This window comes from Stomoxys calcitrans, chromosome 2, assembly GCF_963082655.1.
Source record: "Stomoxys calcitrans chromosome 2, idStoCalc2.1, whole genome shotgun sequence".
NCBI lineage: Eukaryota > Metazoa > Arthropoda > Insecta > Diptera > Muscidae > Stomoxys > Stomoxys calcitrans.
The window spans coordinates 104,145,951-104,166,002 of NC_081553.1; the positions used below are offsets into that span (position 1 = coordinate 104,145,951).

The 20,052-nt window shown below is 40.1% G+C and overlaps 1 protein-coding gene across 3 annotated transcripts in view; it reads left to right on the forward strand.

The window, feature by feature from the left end:
- Positions 1-20,052, forward strand: part of LOC106083632 (Y+L amino acid transporter 2) — a 116,297-nt gene that overhangs the window by 81,792 nt on the left and 14,453 nt on the right. For all 3 annotated transcript variants that reach the window (XM_059362593.1, XM_059362592.1, XM_013246777.2), the window contains exons 2-3: positions 3,509-3,988; positions 17,377-17,623. In XM_059362593.1, coding sequence (XP_059218576.1) covers positions 3,716-3,988; positions 17,377-17,623 — 520 coding nt within the window. In that variant the 5' untranslated portion in view covers positions 3,509-3,715. The remainder of the gene's footprint in view (positions 1-3,508; positions 3,989-17,376; positions 17,624-20,052) is intronic.

A 20,052-nucleotide genomic window follows, 5' to 3' on the forward strand; every position in this document is an offset into this window, starting at 1 on the left:
GGCTCATAGTCATCCATTATATTTTTCCTACTTACATGTGCATGTCAAATGTCAGACCTCTAGCTCCATTTGAACAGAATGTACCAAATGGTACCAAAATTTATGATTTTTTAATAGAACATTTAGTCACCCATAATTTATTTCTTAGTTGTACCTACATGCCAAATTTCAGACCTCAATCTCCATCTGAACAAAAAGAACAAAATGGTACCAATTTAAGTACCAAAATGTACGAATTTAGAATAGATCATTTAGTCATCAGTCATTTACTTCTTAGATTGTACCTACATGCCAAATTTCTGACTTCTAGATCCATCTATGAAGAGAGTACCACATAGTACCAATTTTGGTACCAACATGTTCGAATTGTGAAAAAATTATTTAGTCGTCCATCATATATTTCTATGTTTTACCTACATGCCAAATTTCAGATCTCTAGCTTCATCTGCACAGAAAGTACCAATGGTACCAATTTTGGTACCAGAATACTTGCATGCCAAATTTCAGACCTCTAGCTCTTTCTGTAAAGAAAGTATCAAATAGTACCCATCATATATTTCTTAGTTGTACCTGCATGCCAAATTTCAGGCCTTCGGACATCTAGTTCCATCTATGAAGAAAGTACCACATAGTACCAATTTTGGTACCAACATGTTACAATTGTGAAAAAATCATTTAGTCGCCCATCATATATTTCTTAGTTGTACCTACATGGCAAATTTCAGACCTCTAGCTCCATCTGTAAAGAAAGTACCAAATGGTACTAATTGCGGTACTAAACGTACATTTCCTCCCGATATCAGAAATATTTTTGCATTTTTTCTTTTCGTCCTCTTCCTTTTGCACCAGATGTCTTTTAAGTCAAATTTCAATATTCTACCTCTATCCATTCGCCATGTACAAAATTCACCTATTTCATACCTTTTTGGTACTTTTTTAGTACCTAAATGTACAAATTTGCAAAAACACTTATAATCTCCCAATTTAGGTTCCCATTGTGTATCTAATTTCCAAATTTCAGAGCTCTAGCTCCATTATCAAAGAAAGTACCAAATGGTACCAATTGCGGTACTAAACGTACTATTTCTCCCACTTTCAATATGATTTTCCAATTTCTTTTTCCAAACCTTATTTTTTCGAGACGCTTTTTAATTTCAGCCCAAGAACTTAATTGTAGCCCTTTCCGTAGCGCTGGGCCAATGTGTACCATTTCACACTTTTTAGTACCTAAACGTACGAATATCACCAAATCCAGTTTTATCCCATGCCCATGACCCAAAATCAACATTAGTACAAAATTTCATTATTCTAGCTTTAACCTTTTGGGCTGGGCGATGATCAGTCAGTCACGCAACTCTTTTATAAATATATACTCGTATAGATGTTGAGGTCCTTCTTAAGACTGACATATGGTCCAGTTCGACCTACATGTCCATTTTAAAGGTTTTTTTTGGGAGTTAGCAGCTCCCCAAACACTTGGGCTCAGTTTTTATACCCTCCACCATAAGATGGGGGGTATACTAATTTCGTCATTCTGATTGTAACTACTCGAAATATTCGTCTGAGACCCCATAAAGTATATATATTCCTGATCGTCGTGAAATTTTATGTCGATCTAGCCATGTCCGTCCGTCCATCCGTCTGTCTGTCGAAAGCACGCTAACTTCCGAAGGAGTAAAGCTAGCCGCTTGAAATTTTGCACAAATACTTCTTATTAGTGTAGGTCGGTTGGTATTGTAAATGGGCCATATCGGTCCATGTTTTGATATAGCTGCCATATAAACCGATCTTGGGTCTTGACTTCTTGAGCCTCTAGAAGGCGCAATTCTTATCCGATTGGAATGAAATTTTGCACGACGTGTTTTGTTATGATATCCAACAACTTTACCAAGTATGGTTTAAATCGGCCCATAACCTGATATAGCTGTCATAAAAACCGATCTTGGGTCTTGACTGCTTGAGCCTCTAGGGGGCGCAATTCCTTTCCGATTTGAATGAATTTTGACACGACGTGTTTTGTTACGATATCCAACAACTTTACCAAGTATGGTTTAAATCGGTCATAACCTTATATAGCTGTCATATAAACCGATCTTGGGTCTTGACTTCTTGAGCCTCTAGAGGGCGCAATTCCTATCCGATTTGAATGAATTTTGGCACGTAGTATTTTGTTATGATATCCAACAACTGTGCCAAATATGGTTCAAATCGGTTCATAACCTGATATAGCTGTCATATAAACAGATCTGGGGACTTGACTTCTTGAGCTTCTAGAGGGCGCAATTCCTATCCGATTTGGCTGAAATTTCGCAAGACGTTTTTTATTGTTACTTTCAACAACTATGTCAAATAAAGTACAAGTCGGTTCATAACCTGATATAGCTGCCATATAAACCGATCTGGGATCTTGACTTCTTGAGCCTCTAGAGGTCGCAATTATTATCCGATTTCCCTGAAATTTTGTAAGACGGATTCTTTCATGACCATCAACATACGTGTTTATTATGATCTGAATCGGTCTATAGCACGATACAGCTCCCATATAAATCGATCTCTCTATTTTACTTTTTGAGCTCACAAAGAGCGCAATTCTTATTCGAATTGGCTGACATTTTACACAGGTCTCCAACATATAATTTAATTGTGGTCCAAACGGGACCATATCTTGATATCGCTCTAATAGCAGAGCAAATCTTTTCTTATATCCTGTTTTGCCTAAGAAGAGATGCCGGGAAGAGAACTCGACAAATGCGATCCGGGTATATAAGATTCGGCCCGGCCGAACTTAGCACGCTTTTACTTGTTTATTTTTTGTCAGATTCGTAATCTACATATTAATACCTTTTATTTGATACCCATCATCTCAATCGCTAAACATGTCCGTTGGAGTGGGTTTGGGGTGGAACGCTCCCCCACACTGCCTAATCCAAACTTGCTTTAATAAATTCGTGTTGTCGGTTTTATATAAAATTTAAGATAAAATTTTGCTTAAGTTGAAAGCAAGTGGGAGGGTCCGGATGGTGTACAGTATCGATAAACCGACTGGTAATCCAAGCTTGCTACCAATCTAGTTGCAGGGGCGCTTATTACTATAACTTTTATTGGCTATGACAGAACATTTGTCCCATTAGCCGAACGTAGAATAGCGTTCCAAGCGCCTCATGAACCAATATAACTCCAAATCTTTCGATTTGATTTTTTGAGCAGCTGGAAGGCATACATTTTCTTCGATCAAGCTGAAATTTTGCCTGTAAGCTGATGTTATGACCTCCTTTTAACTTTAAGCTTTCTTTTACTTGTTGTCACCAGTTTGTTGAGTACCATTTTCGTTACCCTTTAATACCATCTTCCGCAGCGAGAATACAGTAAACAACTCATTAGTCCATACAAGTCCGTTTGCATGCACTCAAGCGTTTAGTAAATGTTTACATTTGAAACGTCTAACTTAACTTAAACACTAATCATGTTATTCTAATTTTTTCTGCATCTTCTTCTCTCTCTCTTTTAGGAACCTAAATACTATCGCCATCGTAGTCATCGTCTTTGAAGAGCCTTAGATCACTGTAAAGACTTAAGCTGTACGAGATTATTAATTTGTTTTAATTACTGTGTGCTTTTTCCAAACAAACAAAACGAAAAGTTAAAGGGGGAAGGAAGCCACACCACATCACTCACTTCCCATACATACACACACACACACACATCACATCGCATCATGACGGAGACTGAATCTTTAAATCGGAAAAATTCCTCTAGGAAAAATTCCGTTATCAATGGCAATGGCGAAACAGCAGCAAAAATGGAAACAGAAGATGGTGGTGGCGAGGTAACGCTTAAGGCGAAAATGAGTCTTGTCAATGGTTGTACAGTGATTGTTGGCTCCATCATTGGTTCCGGTATCTTTGTCTCACCCACTGGTGTCCTCATGTATACGGGCAGTGTCAATTTGGCCCTTATAGTGTGGGTCGTTTCGGGATTATTTTCGATGGTAAGTTAAGCATATAGAAAACTATAGCCTAGGCTAAGTCAAAAGTAATCAAGGCTGAGAAGTCTTGTATTGTATGAACTGAAAGAAGTTTCCGAAACTGCAACACCTTAAACTAGAATGTGCTAAGTTCGGCTAAAAATTTTGCTAAAATTTTAAATTTAGTTAGAGGGTATAATTTTATTATGTACTAGCTGGACAGGTCCCACTCCGCCGCGCCTTCTCCCACTGTCTTATTTTATCTGTGCCTTATACTGGCACGGTCAGGAAAAAAGTTCTGTTTGGACTTTTTTTGAGCCAAATATTGTCATTATTGGTTTAAGTTTTCATTCGGTCACCTTCAATAAGTTTACCAAATTTCTATTTTTGAGTTCGGTTATGTTTGAGACCTACAATTCAGGGCAAAGGGTCTCAATCAGATCCACACTTATTATAAAAGCCTACACCACTACTGTGGTACAGGTATTATTACTTAGTGCATTTGTTTGTAACACCCAAAAGGAAGAGAGATAAACCCATTGATAAGCAAACCGATCGACTCAGAATCACTGATTCGATTAGCTATGTCCGTCTGTGTGTCTGTCTGTCCGTCAGTATGTCCGTCTGGCAATGTAAACCTGTGTACAAACTACAGGTCGCAATTTTCATCCCATCGTCTTCAAATTTAGTTCATTAATGGGCATGTTTTTCGGCCTAGAGACAAAGCCTATTGAAATTGGAAAAAATCGGTTGGAAAAAATCGGTTGTCATATATATGTTCGTCCGATTTGCAGTAATACAGCAATAAAATGGTCATTATTTAACCAATTCTCCCGAACTTCAGCAGGAAGGATTTTCTTATGACTCTCGATGTTACTGGTGAATTTCATAGAAGTCAGTTCAGATTTGGATATACATCAATAATATGCTTATTTGTTAACCGATTCTCTCGAAATTTGACAGGAAGGATTTTCTTATAACTCTGGATATATAACGGGTGAATTTCATAGGCACCGCCCGACTTTTGTCTTTCCTTACTGTTTTTTTTTTTTTTTGTATTGGTTATTAATGTTCAAAATCATATTTCAAAGCTACCACTTGGGATAGCACATTTTTAAAGATCCGCAGGTTCTCCTGTGTCCATCCTAATTTGAGCGTAAAAAGTGTAATCTACTACCAAAGACCTTTTATTGATGTCCTATTCTATCCTAATCGGCCATCATATATTATTTTTAATTCCATTTTTCGGGTAGGATAGGGGGAGGGGGACTGCCCTCTGACACATCATTTCATTAGAGTACAATATACTCTCGGCCGTCCTATATGACAGTTTGGTGTTGTTTTTATTGGGAGGAGAGGGTCGTTCCCCCCGACGCTAAGATCCAAAAGACAATTTATTTCAGTCCTTTATTGTCGCGATATACATGTCCTGCTGAATGGCAGGACGGGTAGACGTGACCCAGATTCTTGAATCCTCAAATCAAAATTAAATTCGAACTCTGCTGACATAGAACTATCTTTTAATTCACATGTTATCCCGGTCGAACTACAAGTCCTATTGAAGGGTGTTTAGTGGGTGGGCCGGTCCCAAACTCAATTCCAAATATGTATACCAGATTCGTAGTCAACTCCCAAAGACCTTTCATTTGATACCCATTTTGTGACGTTGGACATTGATGCCCGTTTTAGGGGTTTTGTGGTTGGGGGGGCCCCGTAGGGTACCTTGGACCAAATTCTTATAACAGATGTGTACTGAACTTTCAAACACCTTTCAATTGATACCCATATTGTCCTAATTGGTAATTATGGGCTGTTGAAACGTTTTGGGGGGTGGGGAGGCCGCTCAGACTCCAAGGAATAAATTTTTATTTCAAATTTTTACTCTGCTTTTAAATACCTTCCATTTGATACCCATATTGGCTAAAGCGGTGAAAGAGTCCTCTAAACATGTCCGGCCGGGTGGGTTTTGGGATGGGGTGTTCCCGATTTCGTATTTTTGGGGTACCATAAGGTGGCATACAAAATTTCGCTTATATTGGTGCACGCATCTCCGAGATCTGGCGTTTTTAAAAATTGAGGTATGGAGGAGGCTGCGCCAATTTTGAACAAAAAAAGTGTTGCCTATCAGCACGTTGTTTGGTCTTGTCTATTGATGAGCTAAAAATGGTTGCAATCTTAACGTTAAGGTTTGTAACTCCTACTATCACGCTGAACGTCATAATTTTTGGCGTTTAGCGGCCTACATTTATTTGTGTCCCCAAACATTAATTAAATCACACAGTGTCCTGTTAGGTAGTTATGATTGATCGACTGTTTTGGAGAGAAGTGGTCCGCTAGATATATGAGCAGAATGAAGATATCAGATTCTTAGTCCACAACCTTAACCTTGAATTTAACCCCATATTGTCATGATTGGTGTATACAACCGTTTGGTAGCGGGTGTCTATATGAGACTTGTGCACTACACTCCATTTGGCACTTGAGCACATATTTAAATAACGCACTCTACTCAGAAATATCTATCATTCGATCCGTCATTGTTTTAATTGGTCATATAATCTATTGGAGGCGATTTTTGGAGGTAAAGCTCCACCTAGATTCTTGGACACAAAGTTTAATTTCATATTCGTTATCTGCTCCTAAATGCATTTCATTTGAGTTTCATTAAGCTATAATCGGATAATATTCCCATTTGAGGCTCTTATCGTAGGTGGGGCTACCATCAATTACTTGGACCTCATTCTTTATCATATTCGTAGTGTACCCCAAATAACTTTCATTTGAGTCCTATATTGATTTGTACGTCCACTATGTCTGTTTGGAGCAGTTTTTGGAATTGGGCGACCCCTTGGATACTTGAACTCAATTTTTAATACCATATTCATATTCTACTCTCCAATAGCTTTCATTTGATAGCCATATTGTCCCTATCAGTGCACTTTTGATTTTGGGTGGTGTTTTTGGGGCAACGATGAGGGACCGTGCCCTTCCAATATCAAAAAATTATAAAGCCTATACCTCCTTCCTGACCATATTCGTAATCTACTTCCGAAAACCTTTCATTCGAGTCCCATATTGTCATTATCGTACAATTAACCTATTTTAGGATGTTTTGGGGTCGGAGCGTACTCTACTCCTGAATACCTTTAATTAGAGTCCCATATTGTCCCGATCGTTCCACTTTTATTTTTGGTTCGTACTTTTGGGGTGTGGGGGAGGGTCCGCCTCTTCTTCCGATATCAACGAATTATAAAGCCTGTACCTACTTCCTGACCATATATTTGTAATCTACTCCCGAAAACCTTTCATTCGAGTCCCATATTGTCATTATCGTCCAATAAACCTATTTTTGGGGGGTTTTGGGGTCAGGGCAGCCCCACAGTTATCTGGATCCAAATTATGATATCAAATTTGTATTTTACTCCCGAATACCTTTCATTTGAGTTCCATATTGTCCCGATCGGTCTACTTTTATTTTTGGGTGGTACTTTTGGGGAAGGGGGAGGGTACGCACCCCCTGCGATATCAAAAAATTATAAAATCTATTGCTCCTTCCGGACCACTTCCCACAATTTGTGTAAATTTTTAGGAAATCGGGTTAGCAACAAACAAATATACAAACAAACACAAATTCATTTATATATATATAGAATAGCTAATAGATACCAAACTTCTGTCAAACGATCAAAAATTAAAGCTTCTTGAAACCGAACAAGGAGCTACATCAGGTTATAGGCTGATTTGGATCATATTTGGCACCGTTGTTGGAAGTCGTTACAGAAAACCGCAGCAAAATTTCAGCCAAATCGGACAAAAACTGCGGCTTGGAAGGAGTCAAGATATCATATCGGGAGATCGGTTTATATGGGAATTATATCAGGCTACAGACTGATTTGGACCGTATTTGGCACAGTTGTTGAAAGTCATAACAAAACACCACGTGCAAAATTCGGACAAAAATTGCGGCTTGTATGGTCTCAAGAAGTCAATTCGGGAGATCGGTTTATTTGGGAACTATATCAGGTTATAGACCGATTTGGAGCGTACTTGACACAGTTATTAGAAGTCATAACATAAAATTATATGAAAAATTTCAGCCAAATCGGACAAAAATTGTAGGAGCTCAAAAAGTCAAATCTGGAGATCAGTTTGTATGGGAGCTATATCTAAATTTGAACCGATATTGCCCGTTTGCAATTTCCAACTACCTACATTAATATTAAGTATATGTACAAAATTTGAAGCGGCTAACTTTACGGCTAACGTACGGTCCGTCCATCTGTCGCTATCATGATTTCGACAGATGGACGGACGGACATGGCTAGATCGACTCAGAACGGATTATATATACTTTATGGTGTCTTAGACGAATATTTCGAGATGTTACAAACGGAATGACTAGATTAGTATACCCCCATCCTATGGTGGTGGGTATAAAAATTCTTGCATTAAACAACATGTAGTAGAATATGACCTGCAGGTTCTCTATATCTCTATCTGATTTTATTTAGAAGCCTTTTATAGAATTTCAATCAATATTTATAACTTTGTCTCTCCCACATCCAGTCTTTTATGGCTCAAGTGTTTAGTGATAAATGTTGTTATTTAAATCCGTTTTTATTTGCATAGTTGATAAAACTTATAATGACGCAGATGTAATGTCAATCCAAGACAAATTGGAACAGGTTTTCGCTTGTCAACTATTACTACTCTCAACACAATGTAAAGCTTTGTGTAATCCCCTTTTGCATACTGGGTGGGAATCTCATTTGCAGAAAGTAAAGTTCTAGTTTGACTTTTCAAAGTAATTCCAACCTTGATTTTATCAAGTTCTAATCAATTCCATTAACCGTGGTTGCCATTTGTGCGAATGCCAGAACAGAACTGATCCAGTTCTGCAATACGTTAACCATCTGTTTTTGATTTTACTTTTATTTTTTTTTTACCATTACCAGACATTTCTGTCACATGCAAATGCTGAAGAATACCTTATTAATGAGAGGTGGTGCTAGGTAAAAAGGTGGATAGAAAAGCAAATCCACCGCGTGTGCATCGCACGCTACAGGTGCTGCTTTCATCCATATTCATTGAAAAAACCCCAACCAAGCTAGTCTCCCATAAGGCAGGGTGTCAACTGCCAACTGAAAACAAATAAAAAATGGTTCTCCATTATAAATAAGAGATAGCCAACCTGTTGCATTTGTTTTCGAAAATGTTAAGACGGGTGGGTAGTATCCATGCTGGGTGAGGAATAAAACTACTGGAAATACTACCTCATTCATGGACTATTTATTGCTACTCATTGAACAATTTACCCACTATTATTTATGTTCTTATTTACATTTTTAATTTAATACGCATTACAAAAATTCCTATGTAGTTAGAATTTACACTCCAAGTATCCAGGTGGTATTTTTATTATCAATTGACCAATTAAGTAATATTTTGAATTCTCAGAGATAATAGCATAGATTATTAAATCTGTACTACTGAGGTTAGAAGAACGCAATAACAGAACTAATTTATTGGGTTGCCCAAAAAGTAATTACGGATTTTTCATATAGTCGGCGTTGACAAATTTTTTCACAGCTTGTGATTCTGTAATTGCATTCCTTCTTCTGCCAGTTATCAGCTGTTACTTTTAGCTTGCTTTAGAAAAAAAGTGCAAAAAAAGTATATTTGATTAAAGTTCATTCTAAGTCTTATTAAAAACGCATTTACTTTATTTTAAAAAATCCGCAATTACTTTTTGGGCAACCCAATATATCAAAGATATATTAGATTTGGGATCGGTTTGCACAATGAGTGAATGCACATTTGAACCCTACAAGTCAAATGAACTGGATGACCTATTTGCATCAAATTTCAACCAAACCGAATCGAAGAAATCGAGAGATCATTCTATATGGCACATATAACCAAATCTGGACCAAATTAATCTTTTAGGCAAACAAGGGATAGAAGAAAATAATTGCTATGCTATTGCATCTATATCAAGTTATAGTCCAATTCGGACCATAAATGAATTGAATGTTGAAGACCGTAGTAGAAGTCATTGTGTAATATTTCGGTTCATTCGGATAAGAATTGCGCCTTGTAGTAGCTCAAGAAGCAAAATCGGGAGAGAGGTTTATATGGGAGCTGTATCAAGCTATTTATCGATTCAGACCATATAATACACGTATCGTTTAAGGTCATGAGAGAAGCCGTTGTACAAAATTTCTGCCAAATCGGATAACAATTGCGCCCTCTAGAGGCTTAAGGAGTCACGATCCGAGATAGGTTTATATGGCAGCTATATCAGGTTATGTACCGATTTGAACCACACTTAGCACAGTTTTTGAAAGTCATAACAAAACACTTCATGCAAAATTTCAGCCAAATTGGATAAAAATTGCGCCCTCTGGAGGCCAAAGAAATCAAGATCCCAGTTCGCTTAAATGGCAGCCAGAGACGTAGTCAGGGGGGAGGGGGAGTTTGCCTACAGAAAAATATTACTTAACTAATTTTTTTTTTGTATGGAAAAAAATTTAAACTAAATTTATTCTTAACACAAATTTTTACTAAAATTTTCTTGAATGAAAAAATTTCATAGTTATATCTTCTTATATATAACAAGTAAAAGCGTGCTAAGTTCGGCCGGGCCGTATCTTATATATACCCTTCACCATGGATCGCATTTTTCGAGTACTTTTCCCGGCATCTCTTCTTAGGCAAAAAAAAAGGATAAAAGAAAAGATTTGCTCTGTTATTAGAGCGATATCAAGATATGGTCCGGTTCGAACCACAATTATATTACAATATATGTTGAAGGCCTGTGAAAAATGTCGGCCAATTAAAATAACAATAGCGCCCTTTGGGGGCTCAAGAAGTAAAATAGAGAGATCGATTTATATGGCAGCTGTATCAGGCTATAGACCGATTCAGAGCATAATAAACACATATGTTGATGGCAATGAGAGGATCCATCGTACAAAATTTCAGGCAAATCGGATAATAATTGCGACCTGTAAAGGATCAAGAAGTCAAGATCCCAGGTCGGATTATATGGCAGCTATATCAGGTTATGAACCGATTTGATCCTTATTTGGTACAGTGGTCGAAAGTCATAATAAAATATGTCATACAAAATTTCAGTCAAATCGGATAAGAATTGGGCCCTCTAGAAGCTGAAGAAGTCAAGTTCCCAGATCGGTTTATATGGCAGCTACATCAGGATATGGACAGATTTGAACCATACTTGGCATAGATGATAGATATCATATAAAAATACTTCGTGCAAAATTTCATTCAAATCGGATAAGAATTGCGCCATCTAGTGGCTCAAGAAGTCAAGACCCAAGATCGGTTTATATGGCAGCTATATCAGGTTATGGACCGATTAAAACCATACTTGGCACAGTTATTGGATACCATAACAAAACACTTCGTGCAAAGTTTCATTCCAATCGGATAAGAATTGCGCCCTCTAGAGGCTCTAGAAGTCAAGACCCAAGATCGGTTTATATGACAGCTATATCAGGTTATGGACCGATTTGATCCTTATTTGGCACAGTGGTCATAAAAAATACGTCATGCTAAATTTCAGCCAAATCGGATAAGAATTGCGCCCTCTAGAAGCTCAAGAAGTCAAGTCCACAGATGGGTTTATATGACAGCTACATCAGGTTATGGACAGATTTAAACCATACTTGGCACAGTTGATAGATATCATATAAAAATACTTCGTGCAAAATTTCATTCAAATCGGATAAGAATTGCGCCATCTAGTGGCTCAAGAAGTCAAGTCCCCAGATCGGTTTATATGACAGCTACATCAGGTTATGGACAGATTTAAACCATACTTGGCACAGTTGATAGATATCATAATTAAATACTTTGTGCAAAATTTCATTCAAATCGAATAATAATTGCACCCTCTAGAGCCTCAAGAAGTCAAGACCCAAGATCTGTTTATATGGCAACTATATCAGGTTATGTACCGATTTGAACCATACTTAGCACAGCTATTGGAAATCATAACGAAACATTTCATGCAAAATTTCAGCCAAATCGGAAAAGAATTGCGCCCTCTAGCGGCTCAAGAATTCAAAATCCCAGATCGGTTTATATGGGAGCTATATCAAAACATGGACCGATATGCCCCATTTACAATCCCAACCAAACTACACCAATAAGACGTATTTGTGCAAAATTTCAAGCGGCTAGCTTTACTCCTTTAAAAGTTGGCATGTTGTCTACAGACAGACAGACGGACGGACAGATGAACGGACATGGCTAGATCGACTTAAAATGTGTGGTCTTAGAATGACAGAATGACAAAATTAGTAATCCCCCATCCTATGGTGGAGGATATAAAAATCACTTGCTTAAAAACTTCTATTCACCTCACCGACAACTCTTTTAATATACCTTGCCAAAACAATGTTCTTAGCAAAATTTATATCTTCATCTCACTTAATAAAATATTTTACCACAAATATTCTCTCCTTTATATATAAAAATGTTGTATGGCATACCAACGCAATCAGCACAACACACAACTTCCTAGGTCCTAGGTTTTTGCGACAGGCAGCAGGCAATGCATATGGCATGTCTGCCACAGCCAGTGCCACTAATGAAATTACTTGGAAATTCCTTTGGTGTCGATATAAATTGAAAGTCATAACAGCCATAAAGACCAATGAAGGCAAATGTCTTATTACTATTCCCAACGTAGCTGCCATATACTCGTAGACTCCCACTCCTTTTATAGGCAAAAACAAAAAAAAAAAAAATTAAGAAAACCCCAAGACCAACAACAAACCTAGGAATAATCAAACTCGAGTAGGAGTGCAATCTTAGTCAAGTTCTTGTTCTTAGTCTTCCAGGCCATTGAATGAATTCCAGAATTCCCTTTGCTTAGTTCCTACCAACGTAGATTGAAACTACAACACACAATGATATTAGGCTTCAATGTTTATGAACCACTTGGTATTGACATGGCATCATCATCACCGTCATCATACTTCAGTCATCTACGTAGTGTACAACGCACGATGTCATCTGCCGTAGACAGAATATGCCAGGAACGTGTTGGGAATTTTCTCATTTGTAATTTAATTGATTTTTAAATATGTTCGTTCCTTCGAATGATGGTCATAAGTTGTCAGAGGTCCTGTTTCCGGTTTCCTATTACCATATGGCCATCACTTAGTGTGTGTTGGTGTTGTAGTGGGTTGACTTAAAGTTCGGGCATTGAAGAGGTGTTGTATTTAAATGTTTAGAATGGATATGATGGAATTATGAGGAAAAGTACAAAGGTGTATGAAGATACCAAACTGGCTACACCTCGCCATATACAGACTTTGCCATTTCCTTTGTAACACCTCGAAATATTAATATTAGACCCCATAGAGAAGATATATGTTGTTGTTTGCTATGACATCCCGGCCGATACAGGATATCTATGAGCACCACACAGGCTGGAACTTTGAGCTCCGACTTGTGTGGTGTCCATCGTTATCACGGGAAGCTTAGCTGAAAGCTACCGGGCGCGTCCACAGGTTGCGGATGGTGGAAAGATCCGTTTTTATGCGGAGTAGCTGCAAATGAGGAGAGTCTCAGTGAGGAGTCAGGTGGCACTGGCTCTTAATTAAATACTGAGTGCCAATGATACTCGAGATGATAAGGCGAGCTATTTGCGCCTTCAAATAACCAATGGCCAACATCAGCGTCTGTTCCCAGGTTAGGGGTGGCTGGAGGCGAGTGTGGGATCTTGAAGCAAGGGGCTCCCCACAACGAGGAATACATGTGCAATCGCACAAAACCCATGCGGTTGGGGCGCTGGGTCAGTAACCCGCCCCCGGAAAACTATGAGAACTACTATGAGAAACAAAGGAATAGTAAAAACGGACCACCCCAACGTTGACGACCCAGGCAAACGAAAAAGCGACCATAATTTACGGATCTGCACCAGGAATGTCCGCACTCTTTGTAGAGAAGGTGCAGTATACGCACTGGCGGATGTACTAGCGAAGAACAAGACAGATATTACCGCCTTACAGGAAGTGCGATGAACTGGGAATGGCGTCACTACAACACCAAACGGTGACCAACTATACTATAGCTGCCATAACACGAGGCATCAATTTGACTGTGGATTTGTGGTTAGTCGGAGACTGAAATACCTTGTCTCCAGCTTTACTCCGGTGGGTGAAACGCTAGCCACCATGTCCCGACGGAAGACAAAGACGAGCAGACCAAGGATATTTTCCACGAGCGCCAAGAGAGAGAATATGACCTCTGCCCCGCCCATGATCCCGCTGCCCCGCCCATGCATCGTTCTGGGAGATTTTAATGCAAATATAGGGAAAGAAGACATTTTTGGTCCAACAGTCGGAAAGTTTAGCCTCCACGTGAAACGTCCAGTAAAGGGTTGAGGCTGATAGATTTCGCCGCGGCAAAAAACATGGTAGTTATGAGCACCAGATTTCAACATAAAAATATTCACGACGCCACATGGCTGTCACCCGATCAAAACACGAGAAACCAAATTGATCACGTTGTGATAGATGGAAGGCATTCATCTAGCGTGTTAGATGTACGATCGATCCGTGGAGCGAATATAGATTCGGATCATTACCTTGTTGCAGCAAAGGTTCGCACCCGTTTTAACATGGCGAGGAAAGTACGATCTGACACTGCACGGAAGCTGGACATTGAAAAGCTGCAAACACAACAGATGGCAGCGGCATACTCCACTCTACTGACCCAACTGTTTGAAGAAAGCACTCCTTGTTCCGATGATATAATAGCGCAGTGGCAAACTATCGCCCACTGCATGGAAAATGGCGCGAAATCCGTACTTGGGTACCGGAAGCCTCCTCCAACCCATGGTACGACCAAGAGTGTCGAGATGCTACCGAAGCCAAGAATGCGGCATAGCAACCCTGCAATCAGTAGCAAAGCGCCAGATGAAGGAGTGGTATCGGGAGAAAAGAAGAGAGGAGAAACGTCTATTCCGCAGAAAGAAAAAGGAAATGGAAAGACATAAACATCAAACCGATGGCTTTGGTGCAGGCACATCTTCCTGCGGAGACAAAGAAGGAAATCTGGTAACGGACACAGATAACATGCTGAGGATATGGAAAGAACATTTTATCCAACTGCTAATGTCGGACGTTGGCGGCGAAGACCATACCGCAAAACCAATCCCTGATGATGGTGTAGAATGTTTATCTCCTAGTCAGGCTGAGGTCCAAGTAGCAGTGACCCGACTAAAGAACAACAAGACAGCAGGAGCCGACGGGTTACCCGTGAAGCCTAGAATGCGGCATATAGAGCAACCCTGCAATCAGTAGCAACGCGCCAGATGAAGGAGTGGTATCGGGAGAAAAGAAGAGAGGAGAAACGTCTATTCCGCAGAAAGAAAAAGGAAATGGAAAAACATAAACATCACACCGATGGCTTTGGTGCAGGCACATTCTCCTGCAGAGACAAAGAAGGAAATCTGGTAACGGACACAGATAACATGCTGAGGATATGGAAAGAACATTTTATCCAACTGCTAATGTCCGACGTTGGTGGCGAAGAGGATATCGCAGAACCAATCCCTGATGATGGTATAAAATGTTTACCTCCTAGTCAGAATGAGGTCCAAGTAGCAGTGACCCGACTAAAGAACAACAAGGCAGCAGGAGCCGACGGGTTACCCGCTGAACAATTTAAGACCGGAGGCGACACGCTGATAAAGCGTATGTATCAGCTTATCTGCGCAATCGGGCTAGAAGAACGCATACCCGTTGATTGGAACCTCAGCATACTATGTCCCGTACAGACGGAATGTGCCAACTACAGAGGAATAAGTCTTCTCCCCATCGCATACAAGATACTCTCGAGCGTACTGTGTCAAAGATTAAAACGAATTAAAGTCAATGATATAATTGGGTCCTATCAATGCGGCTTTAGACCTGGTAAATCCACCCAGGACCAGATATTCACACTGCGCCAAATCCTGGAAAAGACCCGAGAAGGACAAATCAACACCTACCACCTCTTTGTTGACTACAAAGCCACCTTCGATACTCCTTTACGTTCAAAGGTATTTCATGCCATGTCTGAGTTTGAATTCCCTGCAAAATTAATAAGACTCTACAGGATGACATTTGCTGATACGCGTTCCTCAGTAAGAATAGAAAAGAATCTCTCCGAGCCATTTAATACCAAATGAGGTTTCAGATAAGGAGACATCCTTTCGTGTGATCTCTTTAATATCCTATACGAGATGCAGATGTGAATAGATATGGCACACTAATCACAAGAGAACACATGGTACTCGCCTATGCCGACGACATCGATATCATAGGTCGGTCACCGGAAGTAGTAACTGCAGCCTTTGAAAGAATCGAAAGAGAGTCAGTGCAAATGGGTCTGGCAGTAAATGGAGATAAGACGAAATGGATGGTTTCAACTCCCAAAAAGCCTTGCACAACCGAGCAGATAAAGAAAATGGAAAAAGTTGGAAACCACAACTTTGAGATAGTCAGCAACTTTATCTACCTCGGCACCGCCGTAACCGAAACGAATGACACCAGTTTTGAGATTAAGCGAAGAATAATACAGGCAAACAGATGCTACTTTGGACTAAGTAAGCAGTTTAGAAACAAGGCCATCTCTCGACAGACGAAGATTACACTTTACAAGACACTGATACTACCTCTGCTGTTGTATGGTTCTGAAGTATGGGTACTTGTGAAAGCAGATGAGACAGCGCTTGGAGTATTTGAGAGAAAGATTCTTTGTAAAATATATGGGCCAGTTTGCGTTAATGGAGAATAGGGGCGACAAATGAATCACGAGCTGTATGACGACGATAGCATAGTTACACGCATCAAAATACTACGGCTGCGGTGGCTAGGTCATGTTGTCAGAATGGATGAAGAAGCTCCGGCAAAGGAGTCTTTTGAAGGCAAACCGGGAAGACCAAAAGCCCGATGGAAAGATCAAGTGGTGGGAGACACCTCTAAACTTGGTGAAACCAGAGATTTTTGAATGAGCGCAGAAGATCGAGGCGCTTGGAACGCTATTCTACATTCGGCTAGTGGAACAAATATTCTGTCATAGCCAAGTAAAGTAAGTTTGCTATGACCTTTTAAAATGAACCGAACCCTTATTGAAGTAGTAGGATATTGGGATTAAGAATGCTTCAAATCAGACCGAGTTCAGATATAACTCACATATATAATACGATTTTACAATCTGAATACTTGTTTATCCAAAGAGCCTAATTCTGTAAGGGCTTTCATAATAAGTTAGTAAGAATAAGGGCAACTTTATTACTCAAAAATTCTGTATTCTGTCAAGACTTGTTTTCAACACCATTCACATTCACCTTGATCTAATTCTCATAGTGTTTTTCCTTTTAATTTCAGGTTGGTGCCTACTGCTATGCCGAATTGGGCACAATGATAACCAAGTCCGGAGCTGATTATGCCTACATTATGGAAACATTCGGACCATTTATGGCCTTCATACGTCTCTGGATTGAATGCATGATAGTGAGACCATGTTCACAAGCCATTGTAGCATTGACTTTCAGTGTCTATGTACTGAAACCATTCTTTCCGGAATGCACGCCGCCAGAAGATGCATCCCGAATGTTGGCTGTCTGTTGCATATGTAAGTAGGAAGACAAACAACAACAAGTCAATATTGAAATTTCACTAATCCACTTAGGCGAGTAAATCAAGCGTTGCATTATGTTGCATTGACAATGAACCCCGCGACTTCTGATGTTATCGGATTAATTCGAATTGTTTGTTTATATGGTCCCAATCGCCTTAAATGTACGTTAATGATGTTTCAATGACATACTTAAGTGAATGAACGAATCAATCACTGAGTTTATTGCTGATGATGTAAATTATGTAAAAATTTTAATTTGCGACTTCTGGGATGGGAGCACTGAGAGCTGACGCGATGTACTATAGCTGCCATGATATGAGACATAAATTTGGCTATTGATTTTTGCAAAGTCAGGGACTAAGACATTTTGAGTCCAAATTCACTCCTGTGGATGGGAGACTAGCCATTATCCGCATTAAAGCCAAATCCTTTTAGATATGTCTTATTTGTTACCATTGCTCCGACAGAAGACAAGGAGGAGGAGACTAGGGATATATAGATGAGCGCCTAGAGAGAAAGCTGCCGCGTACATGACCCTGAAAACGTTCCAAGAAACTTTAATGCCAAGAGAGGAAGGCGGATTGCAGCAGACTGAAAATCCCTGGAATCGTTCCATGCAATTTTAATGCCAAGATAAGAAGGCGTTTCAACAAGTTGAAACTGCAGGTCTATAGAAGCGGTGGGGTTGGGGAATCAGGAGACGACTCAGCAGTTGTTGCTGAACACTTGCCTGAGGAACTATCGACGACATCGCTAAAGTCTGGCGGATTGCAGGAGACTAAAAATCCCCCTGCCACAATCAGAAAGGAGGGGATGGCATGGTAACGGGACCCGACCAGCCCTTTGTGGGTGGGTCATCCGGATGGACTGGGCTCAAGGTGTGCGCCAGCGGGGAAGCACGGAACTCAAAAAGTACTTCGACAGCAGCAGCTAGTCAAGCGTCAAAGGAGGAATCGTCCACACCGCAAGTGTCCAGTATCCTGAGGAAGAGCGGTGCCATAGCTTTCTCACCTGCACCTGGATGAATACGGAAGCTTATCATGACAAAAGCTAATGAATATTATGAGGATGAACTACTGGTGGAATCAGAAGACGAGGCTTACACAACAGTGGTGGAAGTTCTGAGCCCTGACTACGGTCCGATTTCTACAGATAAATCTCCACCATTGTAAGGCCGCTTTGGCGGCACTAAAGGTCCTCCTGATGGCAGGGGGATTTGACGTGGTTCTCATCCAGAAACCATGGGTGTGTGGAGGAATGGTTGGTGAACAAAGAATTCCGGGATTTAAACTACCCCCGGGTGTTTTTCAATATTTTGCAAAGCGCAAGAAAGGTAACCTTTGTCCTATACACAAGAGAGCCATTGGCAAAAGTTGAGAGTTTAGACCGCGTGTCATGCATTGAGTATATACTGCAGTTGTCAGACCTATAATGCTGTATGGTACCGATACCGAGAGCTATACTGACCTCCTTCATACTTCCTTTCAGTATTAGCCTCGTCTTCTCACGATCTGGATCTCCCCATAGGATTTTCGCCGTCCTACCGACCGTTTCGCTGTCCCACTATGTTGTATGAGCATTCGTAGCCCCGCCCTTAACTCGGATTGCGTCTACCCGAAAGGCTTCGGGTTAACCTAGTTTATTGACGGCAGTCCTCTGGCCTTAAACGCCAAATCGTCTGCCCTTTCATTCCCTCTTCCGGATTTTGCCATTCTCAGAGAAGGCGTTAAAGGTTTTAGACCCATAACATATGCATTTATTATCCGTTTTCGTTGAAATGTAGCTCATTGAGCTGTGTTGGGCCCCTTGACATCCCTACCTAGTATGGTCTTGATCGTGATATAATCGATTAGAGCTGCCATATAAACCGACCTGTCGATTTATTACCCAATTTCGATAATTAGGCACGGTGGGCTGTGCTACGTCTTTTGACAGCCATGTCGGATGTCGGGTATGGATTAAATTCGACCATATTTCATTTATATCCCACATATAGACCGGTCTGCCGATCGAAAGTTTTTCGCTCACAAATGAGCGAACTGGTACAGTGCAGATATGACCATATTTGAATATAGAACGATCTCTCGATTTAGGGTCTTGAACCCATATAAGACCCTTTTTATACCCTCCACCATAGGATGGGGGTATACTAATTTCGTCATTCTGTTTGTAACTACTCGAAATATTTGTCTGAGACCCCATAAAGTATATATATTCTTGATCGTCGCGACATTTTATGTTGATCTAGCCATGTCCGTCCGTCCGACCGTCTGTCTGTCGAAAGCACGCTAACTTCCGAAGGAGTAAAGCTAGCCGCTTGAAATTTTGCACAAATACTACTTATTAGTGTAGGTCGGTTGGTATTGTAAATGGGCCATATCGGTCCATGTTTTGATATAGCTGCCATATAAACCGATCTTGGG